At 41.9% G+C, this 25,606-nt stretch overlaps 1 protein-coding gene across 7 annotated transcripts in view; it reads right to left on the bottom strand.

Moving 5' to 3' along the window:
• neo1a (neogenin 1a) overlaps window positions 1-25,606 on the bottom strand; it is a 444,233-nt gene that overhangs the window by 31,974 nt on the left and 386,653 nt on the right. For all 7 annotated transcript variants that reach the window (XM_060940914.1, XM_060940915.1, XM_060940916.1 and 4 more), the window contains exons 11-16: window positions 25,315-25,453; window positions 20,109-20,158; window positions 17,778-17,922; window positions 10,509-10,619; window positions 10,203-10,397; window positions 9,635-9,730 (exon numbers count right to left, since the gene is read on the bottom strand). In XM_060940914.1, the coding sequence (XP_060796897.1) occupies window positions 9,635-9,730; window positions 10,203-10,397; window positions 10,509-10,619; window positions 17,778-17,922; window positions 20,109-20,158; window positions 25,315-25,453 (736 nt within the window). The remainder of the gene's footprint in view (window positions 1-9,634; window positions 9,731-10,202; window positions 10,398-10,508; window positions 10,620-17,777; window positions 17,923-20,108; window positions 20,159-25,314; window positions 25,454-25,606) is intronic.

Raw genomic sequence — 25,606 nt, 5'->3', positions numbered from 1 at the left:
GTAAAGCTCACCGTGTTGTTATTGTGCTATGATTTGGAATTTGTGTTAGCAGGAAGTCGCTACCTGACAGGAATTAGAAGAGTACCCCCTGAAGATCTCATCTCATCTCATTATCTGTAGCCGCTTTATCCTGTTCTACAGGGTCGCAGGCAAGCTGGAGCCTATCCCAGCTGACTACGGGCGAAAGGCGGGGTACACCCTGGACAAGTCGCCAGGTCATCACAGGGCTGACACATAGACACAGACAACCATTCACACTCACATTCACACCTACGGTCAATTTAGAGTCACCAGTTAACCTAACCTGCATGTCTTTGGACTGTGGGGGAAACCGGAGCACCCGGAGGAAACCCACGCGGACACGGGGAGAACATGCAAACTCCACACAGAAAGGCCCTCGCCGGCCCCGGGGCTCGAACCCGGACCTTCTTGCTGTGAGGCGACAGCGCTAACCACTACACCACCGTGCCGCCCACGCCTGAAGATGTGATTTTTAAACCATTAATCATTGATTAATATCTAAAAACGACTAAAACCGTTAGGAACACCTCTATAAAGAACATGATCTATAAATATGCTATTTCGATTTGCCCATAAAATCAAACCATTATCGTTAGCTAAATCAGCTAGCTAGCGGCTAGTAAACTAGCTTCCACTTGTTACAGTGGGATCTTTAGGATTAAACTAAGTCTGTCATATTCTCTTGTATTTATTTAACATCAGCCAAAACTACTCTTAAACAACTGTTAAACCTGAACAAAAGCACTAATATTAGCTAAGTTAGCTTAGTTAAGCTATATAGCATAGCATAGCATAGGCTACAGGTTGCTATGCTATGAAAAAGGTTCAGTCACCAGATGAGCCTGTATTTTTTTTCCCTGTTTTATTGTTGTTGCTTTAAGACCAGAGCAAAATTATATTGCTGCGAAATCTGAATAAAAATAATAATATAATAAAACACAAACACAGATGTAGAAACAATTTAAAACTTTAAAGCACAATTTCTACTTGCTTTTATTTTTGTTAATCACTAGCATTAACAAAAAGTAGCTATCCGGCTAATAAACTACCTCATGTTTGTCACATTACTTATATTATTTAACAACATACAGTACTGTGCAAAAGTCTTAGGCACACGATTTTTTTTCCATACAAACTTTGTTATAGATTTCTATTTTATGACTTCTACATTATCGAGTCAGTACAAAACATTTTAGAGTTCAAAATGTTTGTTTTTCAGCACAAAATTAAATGTTACAGAAAAAAAAGGTTTGTATCTGAGCAGCATATTACATAAGAGAGCACTTTTCAGATTAAAAAAGAAAACGTAATGAAGGCTGCTGGGTTTTGGTGCAAAATGAAGAAGTGAGTGTGACAGTCAAAGTGTCCAGAAGAACTGCGGCTGGTTCTGTAAGATGCTCAGTAAAACCTACAGCTCATTTCCGCAGAAAACTGCACTCATTGGACCTGAGACTATATATATATATATATATATATATATATATATATACACACACACACACAACCGTTCAAAAGTTTGGGGTCACCCAGACAATTTTGTGTTTTCCATGAAAAGTCACACTTTTATTTCCCACCATAAGTTGTAAAATGAATAGAAAATATAGTCAAGACATTTTTCTGGCCATTTTGAGCATTTAATCGACCCCACAAATGTGATGCTCCAGAAACTCAATCTGCTCAAAGGAAGGTCAGTTTTATAGCTTCTCTAAAGAGCTCAACTGTTTTCAGCTGTGCTAACATGATTGTACAAGGGTTTTCTAATCATCCATTAGCCTTCTGAGGCAATGAGCAAACACATTGTACCATTAGAACACTGGAGTGAGAGTTGCTGGAAATGGGCCTCTATACACCTATGTAGATATTGCACCAAAAACCAGACATTTGCAGCTAGAATAGTCATTTACCACATTAGCAATGTATAGAGTGGATTTCTGATTAGTTTAAAGTGATCTTCATTGAAAAGAACAGTGCTTTTCTTTCAAAAATAAGGACATTTCAAAGTGACCCCAAACTTTTGAATGGTAGTGTGTGTGTGTATATATATATATATATATATATATATATATATATATATATATATATATATTTAAGCAAAAGGTTGTCTCACACCAAATAACGACTTTGTTTCATTTATTATAGCTTACTGCTGTTTATAGTATTTTTCTTTAAAAGTTGAAACATTTAATTTCATGATTTTTAAGCCATTTTTGGTCTCCAGCATTTCTTTACATGTATTCAAAACTTTTGCACAGTACCGTATTCCAATCACAATCTAGTTTATCACTACGACTAGCTATGTTAGCGAGACTAACCTAAGTCAGGGAGGCAAATGAGAAAAACTAAAGATCTCATCTCATTATCTCTAGCCGCTTTATCCTTCTACAGGGTCGCAGGCAAGCTGGAGCCTATCCCAGCTGACTACGGGTGAAAGGCGGGGTACACCCTGGACAAGTCGCCAGGTCATCACAGGGCTGAACACACAGAAAGGCCCTCGCCAGCCCCGGGGCTCGAACCCAGGACCTTCTTGCTGTGAGGCGACAGCGCTAACCACTACACCACCGTGCCGCCCCAAAACTAAAGATGTCTGTGAAATCTTGTTCGTAAACAAATATTAGATGTGGAGGGGGAAAAATATTTTATTGCCAATATTTTAGCAGTGTAGGAGTATGCAGTGTCTTGCGAAAGTATTCATCCCCTTTGGTGTTTGTCCTGTTTTGTCGCATCACAAGCTGGAATCAAAATGGATTTTTGGGGGTTAGCACCATTTGATTTACTCAACATGCCCACCACTTTAAAGGTGAAAATTGTTTTATTGTGACACAAACAATAAGATGAAAAAACAAATCTGGAGTGTACATAGGTATTTATCCCCCCAAAGTCAATACTTTGTAGAGCCACCTTTTGCTGCAATTACAGCTGCAAGTCTCTTGGCGTATGTCTCTATTAGCTTAGCACATCTAGCCACTGGGATTTTTGCCCATTCCTCAAGGTAAAACTGCTTTAACGCCTTCAAGTTAGATGGGTTGCGTTGGTAGACAGCAATTTTCAAGTTATGCCACAGATTCTCAATTGTATTGAGGTCTGGGCTTTGATTAGGCCATTCCAAGACATTTAAATGTTTCCCTTTAAACCACTCCAGTGGAGCTTTAGCAGTATGTTTAGGGTCATTGTCCTGCTGGAATGTGAACCTTTGTCCCAGTCTCAAACCTCTGGCCGACTCAAACAGGTTTTCCTCCAGAATTGCCCTGTATTTAGTGCCATCCATCTTTCCTTCAGTTCTGACCAGTTTTCCTGTCCCTGCAGATGGAAAACATCCCCATGGCATGATGCTGCCACCACCATGCTTCACTGTAGGAATGGTGTTCTCAGGGTGTTGGGTTTGCACCACACGTGACACAAACAATAAGATGAAAAAACAAATCTGGAGTGTACATAGGTATTTATCCCCCCAAAGTCAATACTTTGTACAGCCACCTTTTGCTGCAATTACAGCTGCAAGTCTCTTGGCGTATGTCTCTATTAGCTTAGCACATGATGGCCAAAAAGATCAATTTTAGTCTCATTTGACCAGAGAATCTTCTTCCATATGTTTGAGGAGTCTGCCACGTGCTGTTGGGCAAACTCCAAATGTGTTTTCTTAAGCAATGGCTTTTTTCTGGCCACTCTTCCATAAAGCCCCACTCTGTGGAGTGTACGGCTTAAAACAGTCCTATGGACAGATACTCCCATCTCCGCTGTAGATCTTTGCAGCTCTTTCAATGTTATCTTTGGTGTCTTTGTTGCATCTCTGATTAATGCCCTCCTTGCCCGGTCTGTGAGTTTTGGTAGGCGGTCTTCTCTTGTCAGGTTTGTAGTGGTACCATATTCTTTCCATTTTGCTATAATGGATTTAATGGTGCTCTGTGGGATATTCAAAGTTTGGGAAATTTTTTATAACCCAACCCTGATCTATACTTCTCCACAACTTTGTCTCTGACCTGTTTGGAGGCTCCTTGATTTTCATGTTGCTTGCTTAGTAGTGTTGCAGAGTCAGGGTCCTTCCAGAACAGGTTCATTTCTACGTGTGACAGATCATGTGACACTTTGATTGCACACAGGTGGATCTTAATCAACTAATTATGTAACATGAAGTGAACTGGTTGGACCAGCTCTTATTTAGGGGTTTCATATGAAAGGGGGTGAATACCTATGCACACTCCATATTTCTGTTTTTTTCATCTTAATTATTGTTTGTGTCACAAATAAAACAACAATTTGCACCTTTAAAGTTGTAGACATGTTGTGTAAAATCAATCAAATGGTGCGAACCCTCCAAAAATCCATTTTAATTCCAGCTTGTAATGCAACAAAACAGGACAAACACCAAGGGGGATGAATACTTTTGCAAGACACTGTATACAGGATTGCTATCATACTTGAAAGGATTGAATTAACAGTATCCAAAACTGTCAAAATAAAGTGCTACCATAATGTGCTAGTCAAGATAAAGCGCTAATCTGAGACACTGGTTGAAATCCTGTCTTAAAGTTTCCAGGACCATGTTGTGATCTTGCATATTGTACCATCAGGGGTTCAAGTCATTAAGCTATTTTTCACAGTTAAACTTACATCCAACACTTTCTGGATGTCTCAACGTACTCTTGTGTACGTTAAACAAAAACAATCAAATAATTAAATCCGCTAGCGGCCTTTACGGGCCCTCGCACGTGTGGTTCCGCAACCCAGGACATTCCGCCACCCAACAAAACAGTCACATTTCATATACACTACCGTTCAAAAGTTTGGGGTCACCCAGACAATTTTGTGTTTTCCATGAAAAGTCACACTTTTATTTACCGCCATAAGTTGTAAAATGAATAGAAAATATAGTCAAGACATTTTTCTGCTCATTTTGAGCATTTAATCGACCCCACAAATGTGATGCTCCAGAAACTCGATCTGCTCAAAGGAAGGTCAGTTTTATAGCTTCTCTAAAGAGCTCAACTGTTTTCAGCTGTGCTAACATGATTGTACAAGGGTTTTCTAATCATCCATTAGCCTTCTGAGGCAATGAGCAAACACATTGTACCATTAGAACACTGGAGTGAGAGTTGCTGGAAATGGGCCTCTATACACCTATGGAGATATTGCACCAAAAACCAGACATTTGCAGCTAGAATAGTCATTTACCACATTAGCAATGTATAGAGTGGATTTCTGATTAGTTTAAAGTGATCTTCATTGAAAAGAACAGTGCTTTTCTTTCAAAAATAAGGACATTTCAAAGTGACCCCAAACTTTTGAACGGTAGTGTATTCATCAAATGTTCAAAGGTGATGTGCATGTTGCAAATGCCATGACTGCTTGACGGATGAGAGACAGACAGACAAAGAGTGTGTGTGTGTTTCCGTGGTGTGAAGATGTACATTTATATATGTACAAAACTATACATGTGTCTCCTCCTTATCGCTATCTCACGCTGTAATCTTAAGTCATCTTAGCTTTCCTGTGTCTGCAGTGTGTGTGTGTGTGTGTACACATGCAGAGTTTTCATATGTCTGCAACAAAATGCACAATGATGGCAGGTTACTATTAGTGTGCGTGTGTGTGTGTGTGTGTCTGTTGCTAGGACAACTATCATGATTCATGTCATTTTTGTACTGATCGAAGGGTTCTGAGTAAGGTTCTGGCCATAAGTTCTGAAGAGTTTTGTTTCAGTTAGGGAGCGCTATGAAGTCCCTGGGCCATGCCCGGGGCCAAACGTCTGTGGCTGAGAAGTGGTTACAATGACTGATGTGTGCATCAAATTTCATGAGTTTTTGTGCATGGGAAATGCCTCAAACAAAGCCAAACGCGACAGAAAAATAATAATAATAATAATAATAATCCTTCGAAAAACAATAGGGTCTTTGCACCGAACGGTGCTCGGGCCCTAAAAAGTCACTTTTCCATCAAGTTCCATTGGTTCCATCTGACCTAACAATGTATAGTCAAAATCAGCCATCCAATAGATGCTCGCCAGGCACTTAAATCTCATCTCATTCATTATCTCTAGCTGCTTTATCCTGTTCTACAGGGTCGCAGGCGAGCTGGAGCCTATCCCAGCTGACTACGGGCGAAAGGCGGGGTACACCCTGGACAAGTCGCCAGGTCATCACAGGGCTGACACATAGACACAGACAACCATTCACACTCACATTCACACCTACGGTCAATTTAGAGTCACCAGTTAACCTAACCTGCATGTCTTTGGACTGTGGGGGAAACCGGAGCACCCGGAGGAAACCCACGCGGACACGGGGAGAACATGCAAACTCCGCACAGAAAGGCCCTCGCTGGCCACGGGGCTCGAACCCGGACCTTCTTGCCGTGAGGCGACAGCGCTAACCACTACACCACCGTGCCGCCACACTTAAATCTATTTCTTTTAATTCTTTTAGTACTTGAAAAGAAATGAAAAGATCGTATCTAGTGCATTCAACTCATATCTGTTTCATTAGAAAAGTTTTGTTCAAATCTAGGTCAGCATTCTATACACTGCTCTTCAAATTCAAAATAAGCCCAGACGCCGAAACACGAAATGGTATCTGATCAGAGAGACTGTGAGAGCAGGAGCAGTGGGTGGTCCTGGAAGTGCCGTGCAACCAGTCATATTTCAGTGAGAAAGCAAGGCATGACTCAGACCCAGCATAGCATGGCATGCTGGGAAAGAGGAGGAGTGTACCAGGAGCGAAAACCACAGGTGTCTTCTCAATCTCAGTCATCTAATCCGTTTTTCTTTCTTGTTTTGGATCTGAACGCTCGCAAAATGAATCTTTGATTTATATATTTAGCACAAGGACATATCAAGACACTCTGTGCTCTTAATCTGAAATGTTTCCTGCTATCCTTTTCGGTCGGAACCCTGCAGAAATTTAAAAAAAAAAAATCTCGTCTCAGACCTGTTCAATATTAAAACCAAAGGACTGACTCTACTGACAGAACGACAGCTACTCGTTCCGGGCCATTTTTTATTCACCAAGCGTATCACTACCATGAATAATCAACAAAGTTATGACTAGCTTGCATAGTGAATTAGGAAGTGTTTAATCAAAGCTCTGCCTTTGCCTCACACACACACACACACACACACACACACACACACACACACCCTTTTATTACAAAGAGCTGCTTAAAGCCTTCCCTGAAGTGCTAATGGTTTGGTTGGAAGCTCATAATCACAGGATTATCAGAATGAGAAGCAGAACGCTGGCAAGAAGCAGAAACGCTAAAAGAATTATGACTGAGCCGTTGTTCAGAATTCAGCCTTTCATTGCTTTTTTTTTTTAAATAATGAGAAGCCAATAAGAGTAACGCCTTTTTAAAATAAATACTTCAATGGTTTTCCTACATCTGTAGCACGTGTGACAAGAATGATGACGTTTCCGTGCACTGGGACAAGAAGCGGAAAAGCAGTTGTTCTTCAGTCACTTTTAGTCTGTGCACAGCTGGTAAACTCAACACACTGATGTGAAATGCATTTTAAACACTTCCATGAACTTGTTAAAGCTTTTTGTAAACGAACCACTTCTTTTACTAGACGTGGGAATGTGGATTTGTATTATTTAACTCTTCCTCCTCTTTCGCTTCCCTTTCCCCTCCTTCCTCCTGGCGCGCTTCCCTTTCCCCTCCTTCCTCCTGGCACGCTTCCCTTTCCCCTCCTCGCGTGCCTCCCTTTCCCATCTTCCTCCTCGCGCGCCTCCCTTTCCCTTCCTTCCTCCTCGCCCGCTTCCCTTTCCCATCTTCTTCCTCGCGCGCCTCCCTTTCCCTTCCTTCCTCCTCGCGCGCTTCCCTTTCCCATCTTCCTCCTCGCGCGCCTCCCTTTCCCTTCCTTCCTCCTCGCCCGCTTCCCTTTCCCATCTTCTTCCTCGCGCGCCTCCCTTTCCCTTCCTTCCTCCTCGCGCGCTTCCCTTTCCCATCTTCTTCCTCGCGCGCCTCCCTTTCCCTTCCTTCCTCCTCGCGTGCTTCCCTTTCCAATCTTCCTCCTCGCGCGCCTCCCTTTCCCCTCCTTCCTCCTCGCGCGCTTCCCTTTCCCATCTTCCTCCTCGCGCGCTTCCCTTTCCCATCTTCCTCCTCGCGCGCTTCCCTTTCCCCTCCTTCCTCCTCGCGCGCCTCCCTTTCCCCTCCCTCCTCGCGCGCCTCCCTTTCCCCTCCTTCCTCCTCACGCGCCTCCCTTTCCCATCTTCCTCCTCACGCGCCTCCCTTTCCCCTCCTTCCTCCTCACGCGCCTCCCTTTCCCATCTTCCTCCTCGTGCGCTTCCCTTTCCCTTCCTTCCTCCTCGCGCGCTTCCCTTTCCCATCTTCTTCCTCGTGCGCTTCCCTTTCCCATCTTCTTCCTCGTGCGCTTCCCTTTCCCTTCCTTCTTCCTCGTGCGCTTCCCTTTCCCATCTTCTTCCTCGTGCGCTTCCCTTTCCCTTCCTTCCTCCTCGCGCGCTTCCCTTTCCCATCTTCTTCCTCGCGCGCCTCCCTTTCCCTTCCTTCCTCCTCGCGTGCTTCCCTTTTCAATCTTCCTCCTCGAGCGCTTCCCTTTCCCCTCCTTCCTCCTCGTGCGCTTCCCTTTCCCTTCCTTCCTCCTCGCGCGCTTCCCTTTCCCATCTTCCTCCTCGAGCGCTTCCCTTTCCCCTCCTTCCTCCTCGCGCGCTTCCCTTTCCCCTCCTTCCTCCTCGCGCGCTTCCCTTTCCCCATCTTCCTCCTCGCGCGCTTCCCTTTCCCCATCTTCCTCCTCGCGCGCTTCCCTTTCCCCATCTTCCTCCTCGCGCGCTTCCCTTTCCCCATCTTCCTCCTCGCGCGCTTCCCTTTCCCGTCTTCCTCCCCACGTGCTTCCCTCTCCCCTCCTTGCTCCTCGTACGCGTCCCTTTCCCCATCTTCTTCCTTGCACACTTCCCTTTCCCCTCCTTCCTCCTCGCGCTTCCCTTTCCCCTCCTTCCTCCTCACATTTCCTTTCCATCTTGCACTTCCCTTTTCCATCTTCCTCCTCACGCTTCCTTTCCAGTCTTCCTCCTTGCACTTCCTTTCCTTCGTCATCCTTATATTTCCTTTCCATCATCCAGTTTATTTCCTTTGTATTTCCCTTCTCATCTTTATTTCAGGCGATTGCACTTACTGAGTGCTCACTACAGGAAATGCAACTCTAGTTTTTTCTCTTTTTTTTTTTAAACTATAAGTTGAACATTGTGATGCTGAATAAATCTTTATAAGAACAGATTTGGTAAATTTTTTTTTTTTTTAATATCTGTCATCTGAACACCTTATTGTTAGACGGCTGTAGTTTTGAACTTGTATTATATAGTAGTCTTTCGTAGGTTTTGTTTTTGTCTCAGTGCTGGGAAACGTTGAAATTATTGTTTGTGGTTATAGATTAGAGAGAAAAACACTAACAGATAGTGGAGAAGTGTCCATCTTAGTTTAGCGTTACAGTCATCACATGACATGCCTCAAATCGACAACAAACACTAAAACTCACAACGCTGCCAGCTGCACTGCCAAAAAAAAAAAAAAAAGCCTGCTATAAATCAGTCACGGAGCAGCACCAGGACTGAAATGTGTGTTCAGAGCTCTGATGTGAGTAAGAGTGATGGTACTGGTGTTGGTCTACCTGTCTGGGGTCGTGTGACGGCACTCTCGTACACCGGGATGCCCTCACCCACGTTGTTGAAGGCCTTGAGTGTGATCACGTACTGCGAACTGGGATCTGGCGAACACAGAAAGAGAAATCATTTAGCTAATCAAGCCAGCGGCTCCTCAGGGACCCTCGCTCATATTCATCACGGTGGCAGGGGCACATATTTAAACACCATTATTGATTCCCTTTCTCATGTAATTAGGTGAATTATGAGAGCCTCAATTATGCATATTTTCTTTGTGCGATTCCCCTCCCCCAGTGAATTTAATTACACCGAGGCTTGGCGATGGTTACTGGGAGATCTCCCGCTTCCCAACATCCGTCCCATGATTCCCTGCTTGGAGCACAAATTACGTTTACTGTAACACGCTTTCACATGTAATCAGACGCTCAGTAGCTCATGTTAATGTGACTAATGGGCAAAATAAAAACACTTTAATGTGTTTCTGCAGGAAAGGAACACAATTATTTATTAAAAAATGCAAATCATATCTTTTTTTTTTTTTTTTAAAAGAGAATAGTTAACAGAACAGGGGCTCACCCAGGTTCTCGATGTTGTAATATCTTTGCTTGTAGTCAACTTTAATTGTTTGGCTGTGAGGGTTTCCGATTCCGTAGCCGATGATGTAACCTCTAACCACGATGTCCTGGTTCTCCGGAGGAGACCAGCTCACCACGATGCTGTTCACCAGCGGCCGGACGTGTAAAGAACCAGGCACTTCGGGGACGCGGGACTCTAAAACACCGCACACGGGGGCACATTCATAAAAAAAAAAAAAGAAAAAAGAAATGAAACCGCGAGTTTGCGGTAGCAAGAGCATAGCAACAGCGTAGTAACAGTTTTTACCGTCCAAATCGCTCTCGAAGGTCTCAGCGGTGGTCCAGTCTGTCGCAGGGCCTGAGCCGTTCACAGTTATGGCTGACACACGGACAGAGTACTCGGTGCCACGCTGCAACCCTGAAAAACCACAGAAAGCATAACTTGTCTGAGCTGGAGTTACGGCTGTTAATCAAGCCAGGAAAGAAAAGCGCAGACTGTCTTTCAGGGTCTTTATAGAAAGCGGGGAAAATGCCCTCAGGCATGTTTGTTGTCTGAGGGCTTAGATGAATGAGACTAGGCTTCTTATTCCTGAAATAATAAATTAGGGCTGAACCCTGTGGGTAAAGCAACCAAAATCACCTCTATACTTCACCTGGACGTTTGTCCCGGAATATTAACCGAGGCAAGATCAATACCACTGCCTGCTAAGAGCGTCCTGAGGTTCCCAATAGAGCTATCTGTTCATTTTATTAACGTTAACGCAAAATTGTTTTTGGAGACCAAACTGTACTAAACATTTACGAGTTTCTGCAACGCTGATGTTTTACGGATTCATGTGTGGATGGCAGGGCTTTGAACCGGTTCAAGGAACGAAAACGAAAGCCGGGAACTTTTTCTATTTCACATGGAACAGAAACGAAACCAGAAACTATTATTTTTTATGTTCCGGAACAGAAACGCTTATTAAAAATAATGGTAACCGGTTAATACCGGTTTTTATTTCGTTCCTCAAAGTTTCTGTAGCCTACAAATAAAAAAGTCATTCTTCTCCTGCGCAAGTTTCTATGACCCGCTGGGGTTCACTTCCTGTGTGACGTTCGCTGACTGAATGGAGAGAGCGGGAGGGTGGACTACTATCACGCCTCCACATCTTAAATAAGAGGTAAATATTGCAGTCTATCATTATTCAAAAACGTCAATTTCAAACACGATATCAATATATTTGTCCACGTTAATGAGAGGCTCGCGAACATTAAATGACGTTAACCTGTGTTAGCCTATCAATGCATAGGGCCTGACTAGCCTTTGGTAACACACTAAACGAATTATCTTTCATTTTTGGCACTTTTTCTGTTTGTGTAGATGGGAAGACATACTGAGAATCCAAATCGCCAACATTTGAAATAATAATTGTTTTGAATTATTTCTTGTCTTATTTAATGAAGGTTGTAATAGAATTAGCCTACATTTGGCTTAAGCTGGATGAGACAGAGACATCATTTTATAGCCATTTGTTAAACAGCTGACAGGGAACGTAATTAACCGTTCCGGGAACGAAATTTTTTTGTTCTAACCGGTTCGGGAACGTCTATTTAATGGTGGAACCCAAAACAGGAAACGTTAAAATTCCGTTTCTGTTCGAAACGAACCAATAGGAAAAAAATTCTGGTTCAAAGCCCTGGTGGATGGCGATAAAGGCCAAAAACCTATAAATTACCAAGTGTGTTGACGGCACCACAAACCAGGCTTGTAGTACTCGAGTCCGACTCGTGCCCTAATTTTAAGGACCCGTGACTTGACTTGAGCACTGATGACTTGGACTCATAAATTGGAGACGAGGACTGATTTTTTTCTTTATTTTTTGTAACATGCCATAATAATTTGATACAAGATATTTATATCTACATTAACTTTTACACTAATTTCATGCAAGAGAATGCACATTCACCTGTTCATTCACATGTTCAGGAACAAACTAACGTTAATGGCGCTAAAATGCCTGGAGAGAAGCCGCTAGGATTGTCCGCTTTGCTTATACAGACTTCTCGTGCAGTGGGAAAAAATGCCCTGCTACGTGTTCCATACGTAGAAGAACTATCGAGGAGACGACCTCGAACTTCAATCATCATTTGGCGAGACTCCACCCAGAGAAGGAAGTGACACGCTATGTTCATTGCTCTGTTGATAGTGGGCGGGGCTTGCTTGCTGAGTGATGAACTAGCTAGTGTTAACCCTGTCTCATGTTATTTGCACTGTTGATAGTGGGCGGGGCTTGCTGCGCAACGAACAAGCTTTTTATCTGTAGCCTGTTAACTGAAACGGAGCAGTCGAGCAGTAACATTAGTCCAACACAGTAGCAGAAATGCTTTCACATAAAGCCAGCAACAGCCACCGTCAAATGGCGCGGGTGGAGTCTTGTTCTCGGACTTGACTCGAAATTTTCTTTCATGACTCGGACTTGGGCGGCACGGTGGTGTAGTGGTTAGCGCTGTCGCCTCACAGCAAGAAGGTCCGGGTTCGAGCCCCGTGGCCGGCGAGGGCCTTTCTGTGCGGAGTTTGCATGTTCTCCCCGTGTCCGCATGGGTTTCCTCCGGGTGCTCCGGTTTCCCCCACAGTCCAAAGACATGCAGGTTAGGTTAACTGGTGAGTCTAAATTGACCGTAGGTGTGAATGTGAGTGTGAATGGTTGTCTGTGTCTATGTGTCAGCCCTGTGATGACCTGGCGACTTGTCCAGGGTGTACCCTGCCTTTCGCCCGTAGTCAGCTGGCATAGGCTCCAGCTCGCCTGCGACCCTGTAGAACAGGATAAAGCGGCTAGAGATAATGAGATGAGATGAGATGAGACTCGGACTTGAACGCTAGGGACTCAAGACTGGACTCGGACTCGAGGTTTCGTGACTCGACTACAACACTGCCACAAACTGACATTTATGCCGCTTTTCCACTACCAACGCGGCTGAGTCGGGCTGAGCCGTGCCGTGCTGAGTCGGGCTGAGTGGAGCTGAGTGGGGCTGTTGGAGTTGCATTTCGACTACAACCGCGCTGAACCGTGCTGGCTGGAAGTGGGTGGACACATTGGGTGGAGTTAGCGAAAGTGGGTGGACGTCACGTGATGTTGTTAAGCAGCGCAAACAGTGACATCAGTGACCTTTTAAGCGGTAGTCTCACAACCCGGATAGTAAACAATAAACATGGAGGACATGGAGTCGTTAGTGTTGCTGGTCTTGGTGCTGTGGCTTGTTGTCACCGACAACGCCAACAGATACTGGCAAGAGCGTATAGATGAGGCGAGGCGCATAAGGCTTCAGAAATTCTCGTAATTCGTAATTCTTCTTCTTCCGGGTTTACAGATCCCAGCGTGCTCGCGGGGCGTGTGTGGGCGTGTGAGGACACTCCTCCTCACCAATCAGTGCACAGGGGAGTGTCTCCTCACGCCCCTAGCCCCACTCGGTTCGGTTTGGCTCGCTTCAGCCCCACTCCAAAACCGTGCGAGTTTTGGGTGCTAAGCAGGGCTGAAGCGAGCTGAGTCGTGCTGCTCTGAGGTAGTCGAAACGCGAGCCGTGTCGGGCTGAAGTGAGCTGAAAAAGGGTAGTGGAAAAGGGCCATTAGTCATGCCCACAAAACTCTATAAAAGGCAAAACTCACAGAATTATTCAAAACAATGACTAAACGATGAAAAGTTGAGACTTTCTTGTAGAGTTATGGCTCTTGTGGCAATTATATGATTTCAAACCCATCGACCGAGGTCCACATATGTAAATGAACAAACGTAGGAGCTCTCAGAGGACACGAGCATTTTTTTATGAGGTTTTACGAAGACATCAGATACAGGTTGATAAATGAGACCCTTAAAAATGAGTTGTCTGGATAAATCTAATCCCCTGCGCGAAATACACATGAGCAGGTTATACTGCTTACAGATATCAACACAACAACAACAAAGAGGAAAAGGACTTCAGCTGTCTATAATCTCAAAGATCTGCAGTCTGGTTTGTGCCTTGGGTCTGTTTTGGAATTCAAAGGCACCGCGGATGCATGCTGTCTTTAAATAACACGTAGTGCTTGTAATTGCTTTAAAATGTTAATAAGCGTACGCTTCGGCAGCGTTTGAACACTAAATGCCCCGGCAGCCACTGAAGGAGAACACAGCGCCGTCCTCCTCTGAGGCTCGGCGTCCCGCTGCGATGCCCCTGAACTAACAAACGTGCCATCATCTTGGCTCGAACGGAATCAGGAATGCACGTAAAGTGCATATTCTCTTTGTTGCCTGTGGCGGGGCGATGCATAAAAAGCTGCTGAAACTGCATTTGAATTTAACGCTATTGGTTTATTTATTTATTTTTTACTTTTTTTTTTCTGAACATGTATGTACTCACGTTTAAAAGAGAACTGAAGTCATTTTTAAACTTGCTTTATTTCTTAATTAACGTGTTATTCAATTACGTTTTCGGTTTTAGTAACCTTATATCGTGACTCGTATTGGCAACTAATCGCAATTAAATATTATACTTATCGGCCTATTCGGTTTTTAGCCGTGTTGAATTTAGTTCGTTTGGTCCACGGCAGGCGTCGCTTATCTGCGCGATCTTCACGAGACTTGTGCGAGACTTTGAAACATCAAGTGTCAGCCAGGTGTCAGTGCTGCCATTTTGAAAACTGTTTTCCAAATGAAATATCGCACAAAAACTAGTTTAAGTGACGATTACTGCCTACTTTTTTCAAACTTTCCTGATTGCTATCAAAACAAACAAAACTTCCGGCTTGATTACGTCAGCATTTGAAAGAGGGCGCGCGCGTCTTTTGACAGCGTTGGCAGATGTCGGTCGCTTTGATTTCTGCTGTATGTTTTGCTTCCGTCCTACGATGTCTCGCACAGGTCTCAACGAATCTCGTTTACAGCCATTGCTTTGACATACAGACTGATATATTACACAGCATATTTCAAACACTCATAACTTACTATAGCAGTGACAAAACAGCCATCAAAAATGCATTCCGATATTTAATAAAATGCGATAAATAGAATTTTGATAATAAAAATTTGCCTTCAGTTCCTCTTTTAATATGCTTTAAGAGTTATCCTGCACTCTTATGTAGCTGCTGTATTGTAAATGCAGAGGGCAAAAAGGCTTTTGGTCAGAAATATGATGGAAAATGGAACCAGAATAGAGAGACAGCATTTGCAGAAATCAACCGAGTGTGACGAATGCAGAGCCGGTGCTAAATAACAATAATCAAGCGCTAACACGTGACGAGGAATGTTTTATACGAAAATAATTAATGGCGGCGTTCAAACATTTATTTTACTATAACACCATGTCCCTAAGCGTTTTATTCCTTTTATACCACCACACCTTTTTATCCTGTCCGGCTGAAAAGTTTAAACTTGAACATTTTTTTATCCATTTAGGGTTATATTTATCATATAACAAGTCACAGTGGTGCTTGAAAGTATGTTTATTTATTTATTTATTTATTTTTGTCATCAATCCTAAAATTAATAAAATAAGTAATTAAAAATCTTTACAAGTTAAAGAAAAGGGAAAAAAATTTAACCAGAACGTCAAGGACGTAGGAGCTCATCTGGCCTGCCATCAAAACAACCCTGACGACCAAAACATCAAACAGAACTGAAATATGACGACGTGAGCGAGGACCAACCTCCACGACTAATTGTTTACAACAGGACAATCGACAAAGGACTACATTTTGTTCTCCAAGAGCAGAAGATCGACCCAAAACATCAATCAGAACTGAATTCACGTGATAAATGAGAGCGGATACAATTCTAGTCAGGAGAAAATGTGTTAAGGCGACCGAATTACTAATTTGTTCGCAAAAAATTGACAATACAGTGACCAAGTGTTGTACAGAAGGATTCGTTCTTTCAAATAAAACAATCAGAACTGAAATCCACTGAGAACGGAGGGAGGGAGGGAGGGAGGGAGGAGACACGATTTCACTGAAAATCAACAAAAAGTTGTAAACAAATTGTTTACAATAAGAAAATCAACAAACAAACAACTAAGTTTTGTTCCCCGAGGGAAGATCGAACCAAAACATCGATCAGAATTGAAATCGGGTGAGAACTGCGAGAGAAGATACGATTCTAGTGAAAAGTCCGAAAACTCGTTAAGGCAACCTTATTAGCGGTTCATTAGCAAAAAACTGACAATAAAATGACCAGCCCTGTGTCCGAAATCGCTCCCTACTCACTATATAGTGAGGACGCCATTTTGTAGTGCTGTCCGAAACCTTAGTGAGGATTATTTACACCCTATATATAGTGCACTCGAAGTATCCCACAATGCATCACGAAAAGTAGTGGACAACGATGGTCACTAACCAAGCAATATATCCCATCATGCATTGCGGTCGCACTGAAAGAAATCAAATTAAAAGTCTCAAATTTGATTTAATAAAAGGCAGCGGCGAAGAAGAAAGAAAGTATTCAGCCTTGATTTAAAAGAACTGAAAGCTGCAGGTACTTTGTATTGATTAATGTGGGAAATGCGCTCAGGATAATATGGATTTATCACAAATATACACGCATGTATTTATAATTTTGAAAACCCACCAGCCGACTGATCTGGCACGTTTTAATTATGCGATAGTAATGATGTAAATACCAGCGCGACGGAGTAGTGTCCGAAAGCGTTTTTTCATTTTACCAATGAGCTCACTATACAGTCCTCTATAGAGTAATTCCCTATATAGGGAGTAGTGAACCACTGAGCGATTTCGGACACAGGGCAAGTGTTGTACAGAAGGAGTAGTTTTTTTCAAAATAAAACAATCAGAACTGAAATCCATTGAGAACTGAAGGAGGGAGGAGATAAAACGTAACTGAAAATAAACAAAGTTGTAAACAAATTGTTTACGAAAAGAAAATCAAACAAACAAGTTTCGTTCCTCAAAAGAAGATCGACTCAACACATCGATCAGAACTGGAATCGGGTGAGAAATCAGACAGAAGAGATACAATTCTACTGAGAGGCCTGGAAAGTTTGCGAATTTGACCTGATCAGTAACTCGTTAGCAAACAATCTGACAAAACAACGACCAAGTTTTGTGTGGAGTGACGAGTTCTTTCAAACAAAACAATCGGAACGGAAATCCGTTGAGAACCGATGGAGGGAGTAGATACGATTTACAGTAACTGAACTGTGGATGATGGACAGATGACAGACGGACGCCATGGCAACAGCTCATGGACGGACGAGCTAGTAATAAAAACAAGAGTATATTAGAACAAGTGCATTATACAGAGCTCTTGGTGAATTAGAATTAAGAACACAACAGCGTTGTGGTATAATAAACAGTTTTAGGACCCGTGACCATGCATGCGTCACGGCAAATATTCTCAATACATTTCTCTCCTGCACATTTTCTCCGATGCCACTCCGGTTTTCATCTCGGATGTCAGTTTAGCTTCCGTGTTTGATTCGCTTCAGACAGTTGAATTGAATCAGGGCTTACAGACAAAGACTGCCTTAGATAAACCGTACCAAGGAGATAAAACGCACCGGTGATCAAATCAAATGGATGCGACACTGCGTGAGCGAAAGTGTTTACCATCGATGAGCTTGCTGAGACAGTTTCCTGTGGTGATCTCCAAAGTTTCGCTCTTCCTCGTGCCCTTCTTGTAGCGAATCTTGTAGTCAATGATCTCTCCGTTCTGAGCGTCGGCTGGAGGGGGCTGAAACCGCACCATGATGCTCTGCAGACGTTCACAGGATTTTAAAAAATCATCATCATCATCACATGAATCTCCAGTACATCACTGTATACACATGCATAACACATTTTAGCAAATATAGACATATGGGGAAAAAAATACTCAATATTTTACTGTATATTACACTCTGTGCCGAAGCCAAAGTGCCCCGAGGTGGCTGTTAAACAGCGCGTACTTTCTCTGCATGTTTATTCCCTGAAGGTTTCATTGCGAAGGGCATCGGGGGAAAGTGGAGGCCAGTGCACGCTGAGGCTATGAATAATATACAAAGCCAGGAGGAGCAGGCAGCAGAGAGATGAGCGCTCTGAGGCCTGCTGATGGAGACACACGGCTTTCTGCATTGCATGCTGAGGAAATTCAAGGTAGGGAAGCTGGGAAGCCCAGCGTGGGAGGGGAATTAATTAATGGTACCCGCCCACGGCCTTGTGTTCACAGTCCGGAGGAATAAGCCAAATTAAATTTCCACTAAGCGTGCAATTACCTGATTCTCATCTTCTCCTTGTTTCAATTTAACTCGCTGCATTTTTTCGCTCTGCAAAACTAGCATGAATTAATTAACCACTAAAGTGGCAGTAGCAGAGGGAGGAGCAGAGACCGGTGCTTCACTGGATGTTTACAGCAAAAAACAAACAAACAAACAAAAAACCAAGAGCGCTCCGAGAGTACAATATGCCATGACTCTGGTAAAATGCGACTGAATTGAACGAAATTGCAATATGCGTATTACCGACATGTAACAAAGAATCCTGTTAAGTTTCGTGAAATTCCTCCAAAAATTGTGGGAGGAGTTGATTTCAGAACGTGAGCGCCCTTCCTGGGACAGACAGACGGACGTCGCCACGACATAATCCCCGTTCGGGCCTTTCAGCCAGACGGGAATAATAAAAATTGCGAGGGAAGTTGATTTCAGAAAGCAAGCACACCTTGATGAAATTGCCAAAGTACAAGTTTGTTAATAATCAAGGGCATAACTCTGGGAAAATTTGCCCAAATTAAACGAAATTTCAATCTGCGTATAACCGTCATATAACAAAGCCTTTTGCCAAGTTTGGTGAAATTCCTCCACAAATTGTGAGAGGAGTTGATTTCAGAAGAACGTACACCCTCATTAAATTGTCAAAGTACAAGTTATTTATAATCAATCAAGCGTCAAAACTCTGGGAAAATTTTCACAAACGAAATTAAATCGCAATATGCGTATTACCGTCATATAACAAGGCCTTTTGCCGAGCTTCAAGAAATTCGTCCAAAAATCGTGACAGGAGTTGATGTCAGAAGGCGAGCACACCTTCACGAAATTGTAAAAGTACAAGGTTGTTAATCGAGGGCTGTAACTCTGGTAAAATGCGACCGAATTGAACGAAATTACAATATGCGTACTACCGACATATAACAAGGCCTTTTGCCAAGTTTCGTGAAATTCCTCCAAAAATTGTGAGAGGAGTTGATTTCAGAAGGAAAACACACACTCATGAAATTGTCAAAGTATAATTTTGTTCATCAAGGGCTGTAACTCTGGTAAAATGTGACCGAATTTAATGAAATTGGAATATACGTATTACTGACATGTAACACAGAATCACGCCAAGTTTCGTGAAATTTCTCCAAAAATTGTGAGAGGAGTTGATTTCAGAAGGTGAACACCCTTCCCGGGACAGACGGATGGATGGATGGATGGATGGATGGATGGATGGATGGATGGAAATCACCATGATATAATCCCCCTTTGGGCCACGCGGAATTAAAAAAAAAAAAAACACATTAATTCCTCACCGGTTAAACTCTTCAAATGCAAATGCATGTGTCTGACTTCACAGTTTCAGTGTGCTGAAGTACGAGTTGAGCTGAGTCGAGAGATACTCCGTATGCAAGCTGAATCCCAAATAGACTTCTAAACCACTCTCGCGCCAGGAAAGGTCTAAGAAAATACCAATTGTTCTCATAAACAGCTTGCGCAAGGGGGAGGAGAGGAGAACGGAGGAAGAGTGATTGAAGGACTGAGGCTTTCTGACAGCCCTGTAGTCAAGCGCAGATGTGCTGCTCGATGCAGTTAGAACGCACTAACAGATGAGAGGCGGAAACGGACGCAGCGCACGCTTCACTTTCACCCAGCGCGTGTTTAGTTTATTCAACTCACGCTTTTTTTTAGCCAGCTGAGACCTGCTTACCTTTGAGTTCAGCACCTCCACGGTCATGTTCTGAGGAGCCGCACTGGGGACTGGAAGCAAAACAGAAAAGGAAAAAAATTTTCAACAAACACATTTGAAAATCCATATCATGGAGAAGCCATGGCCTAAAGATTAGCGAAGCAGCTTCGGGACCAAAACGTCACCGGTTCGAGTCCCTGGACCAGCAGGAATGGCTGAAGTGCCCTTGAGCAAGGCACCTCAGCCCCAACTGCCCCCCCCCAGGTGGCTCTGGGTGTGCTAAATGGCGTTAATGTTATGTTAATATCACGTAGGATGTCAGTGTAGCAGCAAAGAGCATCAGTACCTGCAATAAACAACAGGTATTTAACGATTCATCTTAATCTTGAAGTCAGGAAAGATAAATCCTTCCAGAAATGGACACACAATCGATTAAAGGTTGTGGAAACGTACATATGGTTGACATGGACTGCAAAAATGATCGAGTCACTTCCAGTAGCATTTGAGTTCGAGTTCATCAAGGTGAGCTCATGAATCATGGAAGTGTGGGGAGCGAGTGTGGAGTTGTGGCCTCTTATTTCTAATAATTACGCCAAATTTTTGATTTGCAATTTTTTGTTTTATCCTTGTGATTGATTGTTGCTTTCTTATAGTCGCTTGGTGAGCATCTGTTAAAATTAGGGCTGTCAAACGATTAAAATTTTTAATCGCGATTAATCTCATAAAATTATGTAGTTAATCGCGATTAATCGCAAAAAAAAAAAACTTTAAACATCTATTTAAATTGTACTCAAATACATTTCTACATCAGAGCAAACATTTGAATATATGCTCTGATGCTCCATGTCAATTATAAGGCTCATCTTCTCTATGATAGACAATATATAGGCCTAATGCACAAATATTTGGCATTCGGGTTTTGATATTAGATCTAGGCATGCAGCATATTCTTTCCAACGTAGCCTATCAGGCATCTGTTGGGCATAGGCTATGTGCAAAATACGATTTGGAGAAATAACAGACTATATTTTTTTTCTCAACTGTAATGGCTGCAAGCTACACTTCGAAGAGCAAAGAGGAAGTAGTTTGACTCCTGCAAGTTCATTCAAGTGAAGCAGTAGGCTATTTGGAAATCGCTAGGCTACCTACAATCTCCAGGTGGAGAAAAGGGAATGTGCGCATTCCCGATCGTAGCCCATCAGATATCAACACATTTCACCCGGTAAAGTAAAAGTAAACGGAACTCGCACCGCATCGCATATGCAGACTACAATTTAACTGACCATGTTGCGGGTTTATTTGACAAGTTGTAGAGCTACGTTTTACCACAAAGTTAATGCTATAACTAGCTTTATTTTGCATGCTAGTCACTCGCGAAAATCTGCATTGTTCCTTACCAAGATGAGCCCGATTCACTGTTGTTTAAATACCCTGTGATAACGCCGTCATTTTTTTAAAATCGCGATCAAATTAAATTGCGTTAACGCACTAATAACGCGTTAACTTCGACAGCCCTAGTTAAAATAAATAAATGAATAAATTACCTCATCGACTAACGTTACCAGTACATTCCTTCCATCTTCGATTTAACAGTTATTCCACGAAATCGAGTCGTACATGAGCTGATAGCTGATGAGGCGCGTAGCACCGTGTTGTCTATAAGCCATGTACGACGAGATTGAGTGGAATAACTGTTTTATTCTATCCACATTCACTGGATTTTAAGAAACAGAGCATTTTTATTTTTTGCAAATTTGATAAATAAAAACTTGAAACAAAACGTCCGACAAAATAATTTCTGCTTAAAATGTCAACAAAGCGGCAAAATGACAGTCACAATTTGTGAAAAATGTGATAATAATAATAATAATAATTATTATTATTATTATTATTTTTATTATTATTATTATTATTATTGAAAAAAAGATAAGTTCTTATCATCAAATACTTTCATTCCATATTTTGTTGCTTTTTTTTCGTATTTTTTGAGGTTTTGCTTTCGAGTCGAGTTTTTATTTCGTCCTCGATTGGTTCAGCAACACGCTCCGCCATTTGTTTTTCTCTACTCATGGTATATGAGCTGATAGCCTAGCAATAGAGTAGCCAATCAGAGCACGTGATTGCTCATGTCCAGTGGATGTGGATAGAATAATTAACAATTATTCCACGAAATCGAGTCGTACATGAGCTGATAGCCGACGGGGCGTGTAGCACCGAGTTGGCTATAAGCCATGTACGATGAGATTGAGTGGAATAACTGCTTTATTCTATCCATATTCACTGCATTTTGAGAAACACAGCATTTATATTTTTTGCAAATTTGATAAATAAAAACTTGAAACATAGCATCCGACAAAATCATTTCTGCTTAGCATGTAAACAAACCGGCAAAATGACAGTCGCAGTTTGTGAAAAATGCGATGATAATAATAATAATAATAATTCCCTAATCGGGAGCAGCCAAAAGAAGAAGACGACGGTCTTACCATCAAATATTTTCATTCCATGTTTTGTTGCTTTTTTTGTGTATTTTTTGGGTTTTGTTTTCAAGTCGGGTTTTTATTTCGTCTTCAGTTGGTTCAGCAAAATGCTCTGCCATTTTGTTTTTCTATACTCACAGTATATGAGCTGATATCCTAGTAGTAGAGTAGCCAATCAGAGCGTGCGATTGCTCATATCCAGTAAATGTGAATAGAATAATAAGTGTTAAGGGTCGCAAACAAAGTAGACTCTATAAAGCTGTTCTTTGATAAAGCTGCAAGCGTTGTCAATTTGTTTTCTGGCAACTTGACAGGCATGTAACGATTCATCCGATTCATGATTTGATTCAATTCACGATATTTAAAAAAAAAATTTTAAATGAAGAAAAATTTATTCCTAAAAATGCAACTGTTATTTTCCTACTCTTTATCAAGATAAATATTCCTTTTGGTTTTTTTTAACACCTTTTGTTTTGTTTTCTTAATAACCAACAATAATTACTGACCCACATTTGTAAAGGTTGGAGTAAAACATAACCTATGAACTAAAATATTCCATTTGTTAAAAAGAAAAATGATAATAACCAATCGCCTTTTCTTAATAAACTTTTACAAGCATTTCTACTACCTCACTTTGCTTCTTTTTTCTTTAGTTTTCAGCAGTCTGTTTAAAAAAAAGAGAGCTCTGATTTCTTGTTAAATCTTTGTACAGTCAATCACACAACAACTCTCATTTTAGATTTTTTTTTGTAGCATTAGAGCTGTGTTACTTCCACCTAGGGTGAAGTCACATGTATTCCTGATATTGTACATTATTGTGTCCTTTGCTGTGTAAACACCACAATTACAGCTGCAGGTATCATGCCGCCATCTTGTGTCAGAACTACAATTCCCAGGCAACTTCCGTGTGACCTATGTCACACGTGGGCGGGATCATCTACGTCAGTCTGCCATGCGCACATAAAACAATGGGACAACGCTTCCATCTTTGTCTCTCGCGTCCGGTTTTCAAGGAAGCTAGACGCACCAAAGAGACGCTCTCCACCAGAAATACGTCTTCTTTCTTGCAAGAGCCATCACTCAGTGCGATTTTCTTTCTTACCCTTGGCAAAGGTAAACTCCAGAATAGCGTGATCTTTAAACTCAACCTGAGTTACAACCGGTTTACTTGTATTAGAAGTGACGTCACGACTGCAGCCCAAGCAGTTAAAAGTTAAGAAGTGATTGAATCCTTTTTAACTCAAAAGCGCTGTGCATCTTATTCTGATCAGAGACTTTTCCTCACGAACGCTGAGGTTCGGACCAAGAATCCTCTGCTTTCCACGGGACCCACCCAAGTGCTCCGCTGGACCCGAAAGTTTTCTACGCCTCCATCACGAGCGGCTCACGTGCTCCCATGGCGAGGCCTGAAACTACGCCAGCGAATAGTTCTTCATATCTTGCTAAAGGCAGGATTAAGTAAGATTTTGGCATTTGGGCATAATTAAGATAGTCTTAGGAATTTGCTTTTATTGGAATAGTGTGAATTTAAACCCAGGTTTATCTGTTACACTGTTAGACACGCAGCGTGTTGATTTATTTTGGTTCTATGTTCTCTCAATTGTTTAATAGATAGGCTGCGCATGCTCCTTCTCTCTCTCTTATTCTGACTAACACTAATTTCCTTATCATACATTTTGACCTTATCAAGGTTTCAGTGAGTTTGGTAATGTTATGAGTGTGGAATCTTTTTGTTACTGAGAAAACACGTGCTCAACAGGCCTGACCAGGCCTGATACACTTTAGATAGCCTCCCTTTGTCTTTAGCAACACGTGCTCAGTAGGCCTCACCAGGCCTAACAAACACACTTTAGCTAGGCCATAGGGCCTTTCACAAACACACTAGCAACACCAGGCTAATCTAGGCCTCCACCACGTGTAGTTAGCTACACGAGGCTAAACACATGGTCAAGTCCTTCACACACACACACACACACAAGCACACATTAGCAACAGAGCTAATCCTTTGTTCTACTTAGATAACATTCCTTTGTTTTAGCTAGCAACAAGCTAGGCCATACACACACACCACACATGTATATACACACCTCACTGCTTGTATATATTGATTTATTATTTTTATCTTTGTTATAATAAATTCATTTATTAAACAAACTGTGTTTATTTGTGTGAACAATATCTGAAGTCCCCAATCTCCCTCGAATTCAAAAGGGTGCATATAAAAGTTATGTAATGTGGTAAGTGATTGTAATAATTTGGAAATATACCATAATCTAGCTGTTTGGTAATTTATCCAGGATTAATGGTATGATTCACTAAATGATTCATTGAACGATTCACTAAATGATTCATTGTATGACTCACTAAGTGATTCACTGAACAATTCACTAAATGATTCACTTCAAATGAGACTGATTCTATGGTATGATTCAATTCAAATGAGTCAGAGTAAACGATTCAATGGGATTGATTCATTTTAATTATTAACCTTCAAAATTTAATGAGACTGATTTAACGAGATTGATCACTTAATTTCAATAATTAACTGATTGCACCCACACAGCTCAGAAAAACTAAGAAATTACACACCCTGATAATAATCATGATTAGGTTTTTTTCAATTAAAATTGTCATAAATTTGTATCAAGATTTATTATCACACGATATATCATTACATGCCTACTCCTTAAACAAAACTCAACTGTCAGTTTAAAGACCAAAAAAAAAAAAAGTTCTTTTTTTTGTACCATCTGAGTAAGTCCGCACTGACACATCATCTGTGGAGACTCCAGGTCCGTGCTTGTTGTAGGCCACGACTCTAAAGTTGTACTCTGTGAACTTCTTCAGCCCAGACATAGTGTAGGACAATCCACTAACGTCAATGTCCTAGAGGAGAGCAGGAGAAACACACACACACACACACATATACATATATATATATATAAGTTATTCTATCCACATTCACTGGATATGAGCAATGATGCGCTCTGATTGGCTACTCTACTACCAGGATATCAGCTCATATACCGTGAGTAGAGA

This window comes from Neoarius graeffei, chromosome 15 (assembly GCF_027579695.1).
Source record: "Neoarius graeffei isolate fNeoGra1 chromosome 15, fNeoGra1.pri, whole genome shotgun sequence".
Taxonomy (NCBI): domain Eukaryota; kingdom Metazoa; phylum Chordata; class Actinopteri; order Siluriformes; family Ariidae; genus Neoarius; species Neoarius graeffei.
The sequence above is the reverse complement of the archived record's forward strand: the minus strand, read 5'-3'. Positions and strand labels throughout refer to the sequence as shown.